Source organism: Microtus oregoni, unplaced genomic scaffold (assembly GCF_018167655.1).
Source record: "Microtus oregoni isolate MIOR12 unplaced genomic scaffold, Mior012 000031F_ref0000149, whole genome shotgun sequence".
Classification (NCBI taxonomy): Eukaryota; Metazoa; Chordata; class Mammalia; order Rodentia; family Cricetidae; genus Microtus; species Microtus oregoni.
This window is the reverse complement of record NW_024543090.1, coordinates 26600340-26617473: the sequence shown is the minus strand read 5'-3', so window position 1 is coordinate 26617473 and position 17134 is coordinate 26600340. Positions and strand designations below refer to the sequence as shown.

At 45.4% G+C, this 17134-nt stretch overlaps 1 protein-coding gene across 1 annotated transcript in view; it reads left to right on the top strand.

Moving 5' to 3' along the window:
* The window catches only part of Fbn1 (fibrillin 1), a 202594-nt gene that overhangs the window by 127293 nt on the left and 58167 nt on the right, over window positions 1-17134 (top strand). Inside the window, exons 19-31 of the mRNA XM_041678883.1 lie at window positions 492-617; window positions 1145-1264; window positions 1485-1622; window positions 2005-2055; window positions 3615-3740; window positions 4548-4775; window positions 7010-7135; window positions 7300-7428; window positions 8199-8324; window positions 8429-8554; window positions 9685-9807; window positions 10753-10878; window positions 12483-12608. Coding sequence (XP_041534817.1) covers window positions 492-617; window positions 1145-1264; window positions 1485-1622; window positions 2005-2055; window positions 3615-3740; window positions 4548-4775; window positions 7010-7135; window positions 7300-7428; window positions 8199-8324; window positions 8429-8554; window positions 9685-9807; window positions 10753-10878; window positions 12483-12608 — 1671 coding nt within the window. The remainder of the gene's footprint in view (window positions 1-491; window positions 618-1144; window positions 1265-1484; window positions 1623-2004; window positions 2056-3614; window positions 3741-4547; window positions 4776-7009; window positions 7136-7299; window positions 7429-8198; window positions 8325-8428; window positions 8555-9684; window positions 9808-10752; window positions 10879-12482; window positions 12609-17134) is intronic.

The following is a 17134-nucleotide window of genomic DNA, read 5'->3' as shown; positions in this document are numbered from 1 at the left end:
TACTCAAAGAAACACAACTTATATATACAATATATATGTATTAGATACTATATTTTAGATACTATGCATACATACATACGTGTTGACTGTTTAAGTTTATTTTCTGCTGTGGTAAGAGTAATCTCACCTGGCCTTCACCTCCCCATGCTGGGACTACAGGTGTGCATCATATTGTTGAGGTTGCTTTCTATTTATTCAGTTCCTTAAACTGATAAGATTAGTCCTTTTAATTCTAATGCTCTAAAGCCATTGCAAAAATAAAGACTACTAACTTTCAGAGAATCCAAGAGTTGAATTAAATAGCATCCAGCAGCTTGAGGCTTTGGACAAGCTGAATATTTCCTATTTGGGGAAAAGCAATGGAACAAGAGTCTTGCCTCTCTGGCAGACTTGAATATACCACTGGGAACTTAGAGAACTAACCTAAAAGAGAGCGGTGTTGACTGCGAGGGACAGCCTCTTGCAAATGTTCCCATTTGTTGTCTTTCCAGATATTAATGAATGTGTGCTCAACAGTCTCCTTTGTGACAATGGACAATGTAGAAACACCCCTGGAAGTTTTGTCTGCACCTGCCCCAAGGGATTTGTGTACAAACCTGACCTAAAAACCTGTGAAGGTAACCATGCCTTTGTTTTGAAATTACATATTTTACTGTCTCTGGGAAAGCTCTTAGACAGCCTGAGGGGTAAATTGAAGTCTCTTCTATTTCAGATAGCCAAGCCAATTCTGTTGGGATTGTCTCTCCTAAATGACCCTGTTCACACTCTAGCCACAGATGTGCATACTCGTACTTGGCATTTTGCTCACCCTTTCGTGGTGGTTTTAGGGCGTTCATTTTCATTTGTCTCTAGCTGGCATTTTATTTGCCATCTCTTAATAGATGAAGAAAATGTTGTGCCTGCATAATTTGAATCCATAATTTTCTCCAGATTTTTCTGAATATGAAGACTGAGTCTTGTGCCAGTTTCTATACTGAAGAAATATGCTCAATTAGTATTTTGACATTCTGTCTAGTTTGGAAAAGCCTGTCTAGGCCAGTGTTACTATCTAATGAAGAGTACATGGTAACAATTAAGGCCAAAGTCAAAGCATGCCTTTTGTGCCTATACCAGCCTTCAGTAGTAATGGAGACTTTCGTTTCAGACATCGATGAATGCGAGTCCAATCCATGCATTAATGGAGTCTGCAAGAACAGCCCTGGATCTTTTATTTGTGAATGTTCGCCTGAAAGTACTTTGGATCAAACAAAAACCATCTGCATAGGTACGCCTCCTTCTGAGAATGATTCTCCCGTGTTTATCAATAATTACTCAGTACTACCGTGCTTAATGGCTGCTTTGTTGGCAACCGAAGTTTAGCTATAAGACAAACATTGAAAATACTGTTCCCTGTTTCAGAATGCTAGTCAAGCTGTAATTCTGGTGTATGTGTTGGATTTCTGATACGATTCTGTTTGGTGTCCCTCACCCTCCTCTTTCTGCAGAAACCATCAAGGGCACTTGCTGGCAGACTGTCATCGACGGGCGGTGTGAGATCAACATCAATGGAGCCACCTTGAAGTCCGAATGCTGTTCTTCCCTTGGTGCTGCCTGGGGGAGCCCCTGTACCATTTGTCAAGCTGGTAAGAGAAGCCACCACCTCACTGGTTACTCTGCTTATTTAGGCCCACGTGGGAAATTTACAGATGACCTTGATAAAATCATGTTCCTGAACCAGAAGCCAGAGAAGTATCCATTTTATGTGATTCTGGTCAGTTTGCTACTTCCTAGCTCCTCCATGTGCTCACGTGGTTAGCTTGCAGGGTTTCCCGGAAGCACCAATTCCTGCCAGCTGGGCTTTGCTAGTGGGGGTATTTCATTACTGCTCTTCCTTATCTACACAACCCTGTGCTCATTCATAGGAGCAGAATCAGCTCCTGGTCCAGGCACTCCCTCGTGTTTCTTATGCTTAGCGTTCCTGGAAAGTATGGATAGATGTTGATCTTGCTTTGTTTCCCCCCACAGATCCCATATGCGGTAAAGGGTTCTCACGGATTAAAGGCACACAATGTGAAGGTATTTCTTATTATCTATAAACGGTGCGTTTTTGTGTGTATGAAGAATGCTTGTGTTAATTTGCCCTGGATAAAGGAGTAAAGGAACTTCGCAGCGAGAAGTACGCTGCTGAGAAAAAGAAATCACCGAGAACCGGAGAACAGAGCAGATGTTAAATGCACAAGCTGTTGCCTGTGTCCCATCACTATGGGCAAAGGACGGCGTGGCTGGAAATGCTTTAGGATGACCACGCATAGTTTGCACATGAGGAGCAAAAAAGCAAGACTGTCCCTTTTTTGGAGACTGTAAAGTTTGCATTCTCGGTCAGCCCTGTTTTTATTGTTACCCCTTGTTTATTTGCGCCACATTCATGGGTGACTTAGAGGGTGACTTAAAGGGGTGCACTCAGTTGCCCCTGTTTTCAGGGTCTGTGTGGACCCTCCCCAGTTTGCTGTGATTCTTTCTCATGAGTCCTGAGTAGATATGGGTCATGGTGACTAACACAGCCTGACAATGACACAGCCGCTGAAATATTTTAAAAAAAAAACAACAAAAAAAAAACAACGGTTAGTCCCATATGTGGGATAACATGAAGTTTTTTCCTGTTAAAACAAAGAGGAGTACTACAACCCCCACCCAAAGGCTTGCTTTCCAAATGATGACTGAATCCTTTGGCTTTTTTCTGGTTCAGGCCAGCCGTTCATAACTTATCTGAGCTGTAACAGCACACTTTGGTGTACAAGTGGCCGAGGAAAATCCCCCAAGGAATAAGCCCTCCGCAAATGGAGATTGGACTTCACTTCCATTTAGTTTTCCTTCAAGAAACATCAGTGGGATGTTTCCTTTATGCTCTTGACTTTAAAGGGTGACCTCTTTAAAATAGACACAGTGTGTGTGTATGTGTGTGTGTGTTTGTGTGTGTGTGTGTGTATGTGTGTTTCCTAACTAAGGTTTCCCCCCATTTGGCATTTGGATTGACTTTTTTGGATTCATTTGATGATGTCTGTTTTTCCAAATTAAATTCAGAGAACACACTGCCCCGTGAGGCAAACTGGGGAGGATCAGTAGGTCTGGGCAGCCCTGGTGGATAATGAATGGACATTCGTGTCTGTTGACTCTCCCCGACCCAGCCACCCAGCCACCCAGCCACCTGGGCTCACATAGCCCACAGCAGGATTTGATTTTTATAGAACTCAAGCTCAAGCTTTTTCTTCTTTGATAGTTTGGAAGGCCACACTTTGCCTGTTTTTAGTCATCTAATCTCCTAACGCTAATTATAACAACCCCCCGAGCCTTCCTTACCAGAACAGTCCCCCTAAACCCTTGGACCCCATCTCTACTACTCAACCGCTATTCCCAGAGGCCAGTGGAGAGACTCCTAGCTTTAGTGAACAGACCCCTGGCTGCTATTTAGACACATGAGATGTTCCTATGAACTGTTGGGAGGCAAGCTAGTGTTTTGAACTTTTCAAGTTTTTGTGATAGTCACTGTGAATCTGTGAGTGGGGAAAGCCAGGATTAACTTATACAGATGTATTGATTTATACAGATGTATTGACTTAATGTTCTTTCTTTTTCAGATATCAATGAATGTGAAGTGTTCCCAGGAGTGTGCAAAAACGGCCTGTGTGTCAACTCCAGGGGTTCATTCAAGTGCGAATGTCCCAATGGGATGACCTTGGATGCCACAGGAAGAATCTGCCTTGGTAAGGATGATTAAGATGTAGTTGGTACACGCACACACGCATGCGCACACACACACACACACACACACGCACACAGGCTTAGCTCATCTGTTAGGCTCTATGGTGGTGTTCTGACAAACAGCCTTCCTAAGGAGTTAGAAAGCAGCAAGGGGACTAGTCTTTCCTTGTTGTTCTTTCCATTCTTTGAGTCACAGCCGCTGCTGTCACTATTGCCTGTCTGCCATGAGCTGCGGGACACATGCTGAGTGGCAGAGAAGGGCATTTGCACTCAGTGGGGGACTATACCCCATTTCTTCTAAACCTGTGCTATAACAGGTGAGATAGGTCCTTATAGGAAATCCCTGTTGATATCAGGAGCAGAAATACTCCCTCCCGGGAGAGGGAGGAGATGGGGAGGGAAGGAGGGAGGAAGGGAGAGAGAGAGGGAGGGAGGGAACAGGGCTATCTCTACTGTTGTATGGGAATCTCCATGCCAACTGCTGGAGTCCAGGGGGTTGCTTCACACCCAGTCATCCCATCCTAGTGACACGGGAGAGACTAGACATAGAATCTAGACTTAGAGTCTTCAGAAGGCTGCTCCATGGCTCTTAGCTGTGGTGTCTGCCTGGCTCCTAGGGTCACTGTTAGGACAAAGTCCAGACCTGTCTGGTTTCTTGCCTTTGACCCTGGAGGTGAAATCATCTGTAATACATACCTGACGCTTCCCAGGAATGCTTATCACATAACACTGGTTTGCATCTGGAAAAAAAAATGCAGTCACGGATATAGCAAATTAGCATGTGTTGTATTTTCCCTAACCTCTGACAGACATCCGCCTGGAGACCTGCTTCCTGAGGTACGACGATGAGGAGTGCACCCTGCCCATCGCTGGCCGTCACCGTATGGATGCCTGCTGCTGCTCGGTTGGGGCAGCCTGGGGCACTGAAGAGTGCGAGGAGTGTCCAGTGAGGAACACCCCAGAGTATGAGGAGCTCTGTCCCCGAGGACCCGGGTTTGCGACCAAAGACATTACGAATGGGAAACCTTTCTTCAAAGGTACATTGCTCCCGCGGCTGACTGGTTTTCTCTGTAGACCAGGAGATGCCCTTTGGTGAGCCCAGTGTGCTGCAGAGACCACGAGTGTGGCCATTCCTTCAGCATTCCAATTTCTGAGAAAGCTCTCTCTCTGCTCCCTCTCCCCTTCCTACCTCTGGCTCTCTTTCCCTACCTTCCTCCCCACTCCCTACTTTCCTTCCCTCCCCCCTTTGCCAGTGGTAAGCTCCCTCCAGTCCCTACTTCTCAGAACTTCCTGAGGTCTCTTACCTCTTCTGTCCATTAACTAGTAAAATAACTCTTTAATAACATCCCAGTTGAGAACTAAAGGGAAGTCAGGTGCCACCTGCCCAGATGGTGTGATTTGACCTTTTGTCCTCCATTTGAAGCGTTCCTGTTGCTAGTGGCGACGTGAGAATGCACTGTAGTTCACTGTGTTTCAGATGCTATTTTCTGTCAGGCCATAATCGGAAGTCCAAGTTAAAATCAGAGGTTATAACGTTAATTCTAAGGCTAACTTAACTTCAATGGACAATGGTATGGTGATTGTTTACTTTAGTATATGAAAAGAAGATGATATTACCAAGAGTTGTGTTTATTCAGGGGGTGGTGTTGGTGCTGTTGGTGTTGGTGGTGTTTGTGTTGTTGTTGATGGTGGTGGTGGTGGTGGTGTGTGTGAGCGCGTGCATGTGTATGAAGGACAGAGGCTAAAATAGGTGTGTTATTTCTTGAGGCAGTGTCTCTTACTGAGCCCGAAGCTCACCATTTTTAGCTAGTTGTCCAGCAAGCCCCCAGGGTCTTCATATCCCTACCCTCTGGCCCCAGCACAGGGCTTATAGATCCACATGGCCATCCCTGGCTTCATTATGTGGATGATGGAATTCAGACTCAGGTCTTTATGTCTGCACAGCAAGTTCTCTCCCCGTGAGCTGTGCCCCAGCCCCAGTTTACCAAGAATTCCGATTTTCTTAGTGGAGAGCTTGTTCAGTGTGGCCTGCTGTCTCTCGTGTTGGGCTTTGGAAGTCTGTGATCTCCCTAGCATATTCTCCATGATTGAATCCAGTCAGAAAAATGGGAACTAAGTTCATAAAAACTGAATAATTGTCTTTGTACGAAAATGGAAGGTTTTCCCCTTTTTTTCTTCTCTCCGTCCCATTCTTCTCTTCCTCCTCCTCTTCCTCTTTTCATCTGCTATTCGGTGAGATTGTGGTCATTAAAGCTGTCCTGTCCAGAGATGCAGTTTCTAGATGACCACCTCAAACTTCTCCTAAATAAATTCAGAAGCATGCGACCCACAAGCTGCAACAGTCTGCCACCGCAAGGGACTTGAGGGTCTTAATTTAGTCCTCCAGTTCTCACCATGGCATTATGCGGAAATCAACTTCTATGTCTTGCTTTTTGAAAGGCTCCAGTAGGGGAAAACCTGGGTCACGTGTTACATATATATCGCCTTCTTATATATAAGAAGCTCTTTAAATTATGGCAATGATATATAATTCTGAGAAAATTAAAGTAGTATGGATTATTTGTGAACAATTTAAACTAAAAACAACATCTTTAAATTCACGAAGTCACTTAAAGTTGTATTTAAGAAAGTCTCAAGGAGTCAAATAAGAGCCGTATCCTGCTGCCATGATGGTTGTAGTGAATGGGTGGCTGTGGTCGGTGGGTGGGTGGCTGTGGTCGGTGGGTGGGTGGCTGTGGTCGGTGGGTGGCTGAGTGGCTATGGTGGCCATGGTAGCTGTTGTGGGTGTGGTGGCTGTGGTGACTGTGGAGGCTGTGGTGGCCATGGTGCTGTGGTGGGTGTGGAGGTTGTGATGGCTGTGGTGGCCGTGATGGCTGTGGTGGCTGGCTGGGTTGATTGTGGTGGCTGCGGTGATCACGGTAGGAGGGCGGGCAGGTAGCTGTGGCCGATGCTGTATTTACCATTCAGGCATTCATTGGCCAATGATTACCAAGTGCTTGCTGTGTTCCAGGAAGTGACCAGGCTGCTAGAAGTCCCAATCAGCTCACCTAGCTTTCTTAGCAGTGTTCTCTTAAAATGCAGAAGTCAGAATGACTAGGGATGTTTATGGAGTACTAGCCCCTGGATAATCACACATTTGTTTAGCTGAATTTTGCCAAGACCTTAAACAAGGCCCTCCAACCTCCTGGATTTAAAGTATGGACCCCTGAGATGTCCCAACTGGTTGCTCATAAGCTTCTCTTCCTTGCATTTTTTTTTTCTTTTGCTAAAGATATCAACGAGTGCAAGATGATACCGAGCCTCTGTACCCACGGCAAGTGCAGAAATACCATCGGCAGCTTCAAGTGCAGGTGCGACAGTGGCTTTGCTCTGGACTCCGAAGAGAGGAACTGCACAGGTCAGTGTGTGGGTCTCCATGGGTGGCAGGCGGGGAGCCTTTCCAAACTCCCTCTTCCCTGCGTGGCTGCGCCCCTTCCTGCGTGGCTGCGTTCTTCCCTGCGTGGTTTCACGTCGTAAGCTCCTCCCCACCCTCATTGTCCCTGCCCGCTGGTTCGCATGCAGACATTGATGAGTGCCGCATATCTCCTGACCTCTGCGGCCGAGGCCAGTGTGTGAACACCCCGGGCGACTTCGAATGCAAGTGTGACGAGGGCTATGAGAGTGGATTCATGATGATGAAGAACTGCATGGGTGAGTTTGTGCTGCTTTAACCAGCGTGGGAAGCAGAGGCCTTCGGGAAGTCTGGATTCCTCAGAGGGATCATAGTGTCCCAGGCAATTCATGCTGTCCAACCGTCTAACCGGGGAGGGCAGTCTGTGGCAGAGGGAGACTCATAGGAAGACATGGGGTGGGGGTGGGGCTAAAGAATCATGGCTGAGACTCCAGTGGAAATTGTGAGACCCTGCGCGATTTCCACACCTGGTAGAATGAATTGAGAACAATTCTGATGTAAGCTATAGGAGGAGTCCCATCTCATGGTCTGACAGTTCTAGAAGACAGTGTTGACGGAGCTGCCTTAGGTCAGGTTCTCCATGAACAAAGTCAGAGATGAGATTTCTACACAGAAGAGTGGTGGACTTGGGTGTTGGTTTGAATTTTGGTTAGTCTGTGCTTTGTTTTGTGGTGGGGAATGTTTTGAGGGAGGAAGCCCTCAAAATGGCAGAGAAGCAGGGTCGTACAGAGTCAGGTTGCATGGCAGCACATTCGGGTCCTACAGGGAGCTCTGGAGGTAAAATGACCCCAGGGTGAGACAAGGTCAAGGCTTTTGATTTCCAAGCCAGTCCATCAATGAATGTGGGAAAGCGTTGTGACCGCTCATCTTACAGACGTTTCTGAGTGAAGGGAACTGAGAAACCATCAATAGCCAGGACTCCCAACAACTAAGGGTTAGAAAGGGGGCTGTCCTGGTAATGGAGAACAGGGCACCCGATCTTCAACATGGGGTCTTTCCTTTTTTACAGATATTGATGAATGCCAGAGGAATCCCCTCCTGTGCCGAGGAGGCATTTGCCACAACACGGAGGGGAGTTATCGCTGTGAGTGCCCTCCTGGTCACCAACTGTCTCCAAACATCTCCGCGTGCGTTGGTAAGGAGGCACTCTTCAGCCCGCGGTGTGAGGTCCGTTGTTTGGCCCGTCTCTCGGCCACATTCGGACACTCACGTTTCTTGCTGCTCCTTGTTTCTAAACAGACATCAACGAGTGTGAACTGAGCGCAAACCTCTGTCCCAATGGCCGTTGTGTGAACCTCATAGGGAAGTATCAGTGTGCCTGTAACCCGGGTTATCACTCGTCTCCCGATAGGCTCTTCTGTGTTGGTAAGTTCTAGCCTCCCATTTATTTCCTCTCTTTGTAAAACGCCCCCAGTTCCACTATCATAGGGAGATGCTTTTGCTTCATCTTTCCGGTTTCACTGCAAATCCCATAGCCGCTCACGATACTTGCCTCTCCCTTTCCTCTTCAATGAAGCAGATGAATGAAAGATATGCAATCTGATCTGTGCTGTTTTAATAATGAACAAAGCATATGCATGTCAAAGCAAATCAGCCAGTGATAAGTGACACCAAGATCAGCTAAGTGTCGCAAGTGCCATGGAAAACACAGACAGGCACGAGGTGAGGCCTCTGCCCTATGTTGGAAAGATCATCTAAAGATATTAAAGAGTGACCATTGGAAAGAAGGTCATGGAATGTTCATTTCTTCCCCTTAAGTATGTCTGGCACCCCTTAAGTATGGGTTTTTGTGGGACCAGAATTTGGCTTTGTGGTTGGTCCCCTGTAGGCTTAGTCCTGCTGTGGTGGGTGACATGGGAGGCCCTGTGGCTTTATCATGCCCGAAGTTGAAGTGAAATTGCGTGAATGCTGCCAGTGTAGGCCTGGCTTGGGATGTACACCCTGTGGAACTGCCAAGGCTCAGATGGTTTCCACCCAAAACCATAAATCAGCACAAATTCTTTTGAAATCTAGCCAAGGACAACTCAAAACTTCAATTTAGGTTCTTGCAAAGAATCAGAACCCTAGCCCATCAAGCCATAATTCAAGTTTATAACTGAATCAGTGACCAAGAAGATCACCACAACCGTAAACACAAAAGAAGGTGCCTCAGTCAGTTTTATGTGCTGTGCCGGAATACCTGAGACTGGCTAGTTTATAGGGATAGAAATTCATTCCCTCATAGCACTGGAGGCTGGGAAGCAACAGCAAAATGCTGGCATCAGGCACAGGCCTTTTCGCTGTGCCAAAGTGTGTGAAAGGCAAGAGAGAGAGAAAACAAACGTGGCCAAATTCACCCATTTTATGATGGCACCAAGGCCACCCAGAGGATGGAGTCCTCGTGGCTTAACCACCTCTGCAAAGTCCCATCCCTTAATACTTCTATGGCAGTCGTTAAATCTCAACAAGAGTTTGGGAGATAACAAACATTCTAATGTTCTTCCCACTCCTCGTAGACATCGATGAATGCAGCATCATGAATGGCGGCTGTGAAACCTTCTGCACCAACTCTGAAGGCAGCTATGAGTGCAGCTGTCAGCCAGGGTTCGCACTGATGCCAGATCAGAGATCGTGCACAGGTGAGAAGCTTTGCCCTCTGGTTCTGCCTCTCAGTGACAGTCTCCTAGGCGGAGTTGCTCAGGGCCTGGGCTTTGGAATCTAACAACCTTCGGTTCAAGTCCTCGTCTGTTTGCATGTTTTAATTGTGTGTCTTTCAGCAAGACACTTGGCAGTGGAGTTTCATTTAGAAACTGTAGTTGAGAGTGGATGAAAGAGGATATAATAGCAATGGGTAGATGGAACAGAAAGCATTTTATTCATTAAACAGAATCTCGGATGCTTGGATCTCGAAACTATTTTGGTGCCATTCTGAGTGGTTTAAAACCTCAGGCTCCATCCAAATCTACTGAACTGAAGGAGTACTGAGTCATCTTGGTGCTCCGTGCGTTTGGATGGATGCTGAAGTCTGAGAGCCCCTCTCCTAACTTACACTCCCGTCTTCCTGTCTTATACTGCAAGAGCCAGGAAGCCAAGGAGAGATAAAAAGTAGAGTGGCTGACTCAGCCTTTCAGTTTTGGCTCTGGTTAAAAAGAGCATCCAAACTTAGAAACCACAGTGATTTTGTTTGACCTTTAACACCCTCCCCGCCCTCCCCAAACCCACCTTTATGTAAATTTGACTGTCCAAAGTAAATGCCAAAGGAACTATTTATAACTGGACAATGATAAACTATGATTCACCATCATTTTGAATTACAGATTCACGTGTTTAAATTTCTATTGTTAGTGCTTTAGACCAGCGTGGGGGCCGTTGTGTCCTTAGATCAAATACTGAGACTTTGAGATTGACTGGCTCCTCTGGTCACAGGATGACCGGATGGGGTGATTTATACAAAGCTAAGGAGGTGTCCACCTTCCCCACGTGGGCTGAATTCCTTTAGGTTAAGACAGTTACTGCTTCTTCACTGGATGGTGGAGCCAATATCAATGTCTGTAACATGTGGTTGTTGATTTTCTTCCCTTTAGACATTGATGAGTGTGAAGATAACCCTAATATCTGTGATGGTGGCCAGTGCACAAACATACCTGGAGAGTACAGGTGCCTGTGCTATGATGGGTTCATGGCATCTGAAGACATGAAGACTTGTGTAGGTAAGAAAGCAGGCGTCATCAGCTAACTCACCTGCTCAGTCGCGGGTATTGTGAAATCATGCAAAGATCATGTTCATAGTCCCTGCTTCCTCTCCTGTCTGATAACTTTTTATTGTAAAATAGTCATTTGAAATTTTACCTTGGGAAATGCTGGCACTTTCTATGTTCTAGAAGTATTGTTGAACTTTGAGAATGCAATTATGAGGCTGGAGAGATGGCTTAGTGGTTAAGAGCACTGACTGCTCTTCTAGAGGACCTGGACTCAATTCCCAGTACCCACTTGGCAGCTAACAACAATCTGTAACAATCTGTAACTTCGGTTCTAGAGAAACTGACGCCCTCACTCAGACATACATGTAGACAAAATACCAATGCATATAAAATAAAAATAAAGTATAAAAAAAGAAAATGCAATTATGTTATCTGGAACTAGGCTGAGCCTTTTTAAAGTCCCACTTTTAAGCAGCAGTTAGTCTAGAAGTGGTTTTGGAGGTATTACTGACAAGACCATTCTGGGACTCTCCTAGGGTCCCTGTCAAGTGTAAGGTTTTCTAATTTCACTCTGCGGAAGGGGCGTCATTGTAGGGCTTCTGTGAAGGCCAGGGATTGCTGGACTGCATGGACAGTGCCTCCCCCAGCCTGGATGGTTTGTTCTTGGGATGAGTGAGTGTACCACTGCCCTGGATATCTGCAGAAGTCATCTGTGGGTCACTGGTGCCCTCTCTGTGCTCTTTCCTGACTTTTAGCTGAGTTTGTGATGCCATCTGCTTCTATGTGGTATCATCTGCCATAGGCCCAGGTATACAGTTTGTTCCTCAGTAATCTGAGAATAACCTAGAAGCCACTTAATTTAATTTCTTTATCTTGGGAATCACTGCCTAATGTCCAGGGCCTAGAAAATCATTTTGTCTATCTGTTGTCCACCTTTTAAATTTTTTTTAGTTGTTTCTGTTAAGATCATTCCCTCTTGGTCAGAAGTAGGAGCCCAGGATGGGCCTTGTGCACATTTATTATGTGGATGGATATTTTGCTGGCATGTCTGTATGTGTACCATATGCATGCCCTGTGCCAGCAGAGACCATAAAGGGGCATTGAATCACTTAGGACTGGAGTTACACACGGCTGTGAGCTGCCATGTGGGTGCCGGGACTCGAACCCTGATCGTCTGGAAGAGCAGTGGTGCTCTCTCTCCATTCCTTCTGCCCTTTATTCCTTAAATGTGGAAGCTAAGTTGCAGGCATCACACAGAATCCGTTATCTTACCACAGAGAAAGTTAGCACCAAGAAAAACCATCACATAAGCAAGCTTCTAGTCAGCAGGAGGCAGTGCATATACTGACCACCTGACCCCTCATCACAGGAAGCATAGAGCCAGGTTACACGATTAGCCAGCACTAAACTAATGCCAGTGTACATGGACTTTCTTATGTGTTTTTCTGAGCTAAAGCATTTAAATATACTGTTTTAGACCATTTGCCTTCCAGGATGTTTTAGGGAAAGCCTCTCACTGTTTCTTAACTTTCCGTCACAGTTCTTTTGTCTCAGGGAGAAAGCATCCCTCACAGCAGAAACCTGGATTTATGAACCCTGTCTCTGTCTTTCAGATGTCAATGAATGTGACCTGAATCCGAATATCTGCCTCAGCGGGACCTGTGAGAACACTAAAGGCTCGTTTATCTGCCACTGTGATATGGGCTATTCAGGGAAGAAAGGAAAAACGGGCTGTACAGGTACGCCTCCTTTTCCATGCGAGTCAAAAACTTCAGCGCGCTGAAAAGCTGCCATCATAACTGCAGCTCGACACAAGTCCTTAAACTTAGCATTTTAACTGCGCTGTGGGTGTTTTGTGCGCCATACTTCATTAATTTAGCTTCTGTGCCTTTTGAAACTTTTCATGCTTTATTAGACCCCAGGTGAAGTCTGTTCTGCCTGTGGAAATAAAGCTCTGTGGTGTTGGATAAGTTAACATGACTAAGGATATTTTTATAGGTTAAGAATCATACTTTCGGGTCGCATTAGCAACGAGGCTAGTTACTGAACACTCACACCCTGGATCAGAGCAGAACCTTCTGATAATCTTCGTTGCAACTCTTCATCTTACAACTAAAATTGTCTTCTGAAGAAACAGCCCTGTATTTCATCAGCTCTTATGAGCCCTTCCACTCCTCAAGCTAGAGATGCACATTCACTTTTTACCCTAAACAAGCCTTTATTCGTGTGACTTAGCTCATGTCGTAAGAGAAATTAAGCCATTCACAGTCCCCTTGTTTGTTATCTGCAGCTGAAGAAAGCCTTTCACGGTATTCCCAGGAGACTATACAATTCACTGCCAAATGCAAGAAGCCGCTCTGTGCCACGATGCTGTTTTATACATGTTTAGTTGTTTTCAAACTTGCAATGATGACATTAAGCACGTGGAGTGGCAGACAGAGCAGTTTTTCTATAATAATTTATATTAAAGTTACCTATTATTGGCACATAACGTAATTTAAAACATCACGGAGAACACAGTGAGTTTGAAATAGGTAACTGTAAAAAAAAAAATTAGGGCCTGGAGAGATGGAGAGAGATAATCCAGTGGGTAAGAGCACTGGCTGCTCTTCCAGAGGACCCAGATTCAATTCCCAGCACCCACACGACAGCTCACAACTGTCTGTAACTTCAGTTCTAGGGGATGCCAATGCATATAAAATAAAGCTAACTAAATTAGAAAAAAAGAGAATAGTTTTTTTTTTCCCCCTAGTGAGTCTCCCTTCGGGAAAACTAACTTTAAAGAAAAAAACAAACGAACATTTAATAAGTAGTGGGCTGGACTTGAATTCTAAATGCTGTTTGGCAAGCCCTTGTGACTAAAACATTAACATTAGCATGTTGGTAGTTTGAGAATGTGTGGATCCTTGTGACTTAGACATTAACATTGGCATATTGGTAGTTTGAGGATGTGTGGAGCCTTCTCTTAATTATATCAGTGTATTTCAAGAAAGCATCTAAATATATGTATCAGTTAAAAAGTGGCTCTGTTAACTGTTAATCTTACTAATACACACCAGTAATATTATTGATGATTCAGAACTATCAGTCTGCCCAAGCCATTGAAAGAGTCATAACACTGAAATGCTTTTATGCGGCCTCCATTGCTTTTCATAGAAAGCCTGGCTAAGGGTCCTTCCTGGCAAATGGCAGGATGCTTCCACTCATCCATTGAGACACTTGGATACAAATGATTCTCAGGTTCAACTTTTATAATCAGCTGCCAATGTCAATCTAAGACTTGCTAAGGGACCGAGGTGTGGCAGCGTGATGAGGAAGGTAGACTCGTTCTATGCTGCATTGTCATGGATCAAGGGGAAAGTAAAGCTCACTGAAGTCCAAAGAGACCAGGTCTCTGGGACAGTGTTCATTGCCTCGAGGGAAAGCGAGCGTACAGCTCCATTTTCCAGAGTCCATCTAACTGGGAAACATGCAGTGTATGTCCTTTACCCTGATGAAAGGTTATGTCCACACTGTGGTTGCATCATACATAAAAGAGATACCATGTTCAGGAACTTACCGCCATTTCAGACACGGTATGTAGAGGCAACCTGAAGTCTACCAAAACTTCGGTATAACTGCCACACATACACGAAATTCATTTTTTAAAGGGAAATGTTTACTTTGTGTGCAGAAAGACTTGTTTTTATAATTGATTGCAGAGATGCTGAGACTGTGGGGGACAGGAAGTACTCACTGTGCGCTGGATGAGTCGGTGCCAGTGTCGTGGTACAGCAATCACCTTTTAGTAAACCCTACAAAGAGAAGGGCTCGGAGAAATCCTGTCTTCTCCGAAAGGCCAGTGCCTCCTTGTCCTTTCCAGCTGTGCACAGAATGACGTTTTGGTTGGCAATATCATGGTAGCATGGCTCATGAGATTCACATCTGAAAGAGTAGAATGCTGGATTTTGTCCTGGGTTCTTCTACTGGTTTGTGAGCGTGAGCAAATCACCCGGGTCCTCTGCCTTAACCAAACAATCCCCTTGGACAGAGGACTTGGCAGTGGCCTATGGGAGGAGGGGGCTGCGTTAGGGCAAGAAGAAAAAGATCCTCTGTGAATGACCCTGCTAGTAACAGCCAAGGGTATCACACTGGACCGGAAATAACTTACACAGACAGGAACTGGCACAAAGCCTCACACACTTCAAAACAAGTTTCTAAAAATCAGCCAAAACGTCTTTTCAGTCCCACATAACTACGGCTCTTTCAGGCTGGTTTCAAATCAGTGTTACTCACAGCTTTGAACGCCGTCAGGTCGCCTTGGTGACGGTTGTGTTAAAGACAAGTGTTTATAATGTCCCAGACAACTAATATAAACGGAGATACTTATCTTACCTAATTGGATAAGCAAGACGCACTACAAATAACAGCAAAAAGAGATGTTTCGACTGTGTCCTAACCACACACACACACACACACCACGCACGTACACCCTGCTTGTTTAGATAGGATTTTTAAATGAGTACCCTGGGAAGCAATTATTAAGAACACATATGCTGTTTCCTAAGGAGGGACTTGGTTTCATGAGAACGAAAATCACCCTCTGGGCTCCATTCCAGCCCCGTCTAGATATTCCAGCTCCCTTGTCATTACTGATTGTTTCCATTTTAACAAATAAACATGTTTTCTTCTCCCAATCACATCGGCAGTGTTAAGAATCCACCCACTGACTCACATTCCCAGCCCACACAGATGCTAAGGGCTTCAATTTTTTCTTCTTAAGCTTTGTCCAAACTGTGGATACTGCAGAGGGGAATGTTTTGAGTTCATGAAGAGAGAATGCACATTTGCCTGAAACCTAGGACGCAGCTCCTCTGTCTCTGACTTCAGTGGGTGGGGTCACAGTTCTCCTGTGACCTCTGGGGCTCATGCTAAGTAACTGTAGTAGGAAGAACATAAGGACATTTCAGGACGCCACCCAAGTGGGTCTCGGCTTTCACAAGTTCAATTTTAAGAACCTACCTGGCCTCACATATGTTCACTTTACCAGTGGACACAGTGAGAATTGTTGAAATAGCTAGATTTCTGGATAAATCCGTGTCTCAGGCTCTCTGTTCCTTTCACATGAGAACTGGTCCTGGCAGGTCTCAGAGGCATGCGCTTCTGCACCAACAGCCAGTCATTTCCCTCGGCTGTCTTATCGCGGCTTCTCCTCCACTGGCTGTCAGCCTGCGGAAACTCCGTGGGTGTTCACTCCAGTTAATCGTTTTGGCTCAAATTTTGACCCAAATTAAGAAACCCAAGTAGCCCTTGCATTTAGGCTGCCACATTCTCTTCCTCAACCCCTCATTCTAGAGATTCCCGGTATGTTAGTACCATGGGACCAGGACCCTTGGAACGGACGGTGTCTGGAAGGCAGAAAGGCAGGCATTTTTGTGTGGGTGGCACAGCCTCTCTCTGTATGATGGCTGGGGGAGGCTACGGAAGAGGTCACAGCACATCCCATACCCAGGTGACAGATTTCTGGGCTAGGCAGAGCCCTGCCGTGAAGTCTGCTTGCAGCTCACCCTTGCCCTTCAAGGGGCCATGCACAAGGGACCTGTGAGAGTCTTCGTGACAGAGGGCCCATGGGCAGCGGCATCAGCCTGAATTTGAATTTCTTTGCTTTGCTTCACTTCCACTTTTTCTGAAAACTGGATTTTCTGTCCGGGGCAAACTTGTGAAGAACAGAGAACATTTGTACAGAGATGTTCTTGGCACGCGTGTACTGTTCCTTTCATGCCATTGAGGAGTGTTTCAGTACAGTGCTTTTGTTAGCCTGCTTTCCTTATGGCTCAGTTTCCCCTTTGTCTGCCAAAGTCTGTCATGGAAACAGTTCATCAGTAAGAGGTGTGTGTGTGTGTGTGTGTGTGTGTGTGTGTGTGTGTGTGTATACACATCCATACTCGTGCTGGCACTGTTAACTCAGAAATGCATTTGCAGCGTGTGACCCGCCTTCTTTCACATCTGCTTCTTACACACCGAGCACGTAAGCTACTAAATGATGAATCATATTTACAATGTGAGACTTGAATATGACCCTTGAACTGCTCTTCCCAGGGATGCCAAAGCCCACGACACACAGCCTGTCGCAAACAGAATTTCTTTTCACCACGAAAGCATGACTTAAAAATCTAAAGATATTTTCTTGAGTTAAAATTTTATATTACATTTTAATGATAACAATTAAAGGATATTCTTCAATCAAAGGGAGTGGTCATTTTCTTAAAAGCATGTGAAAATAGTG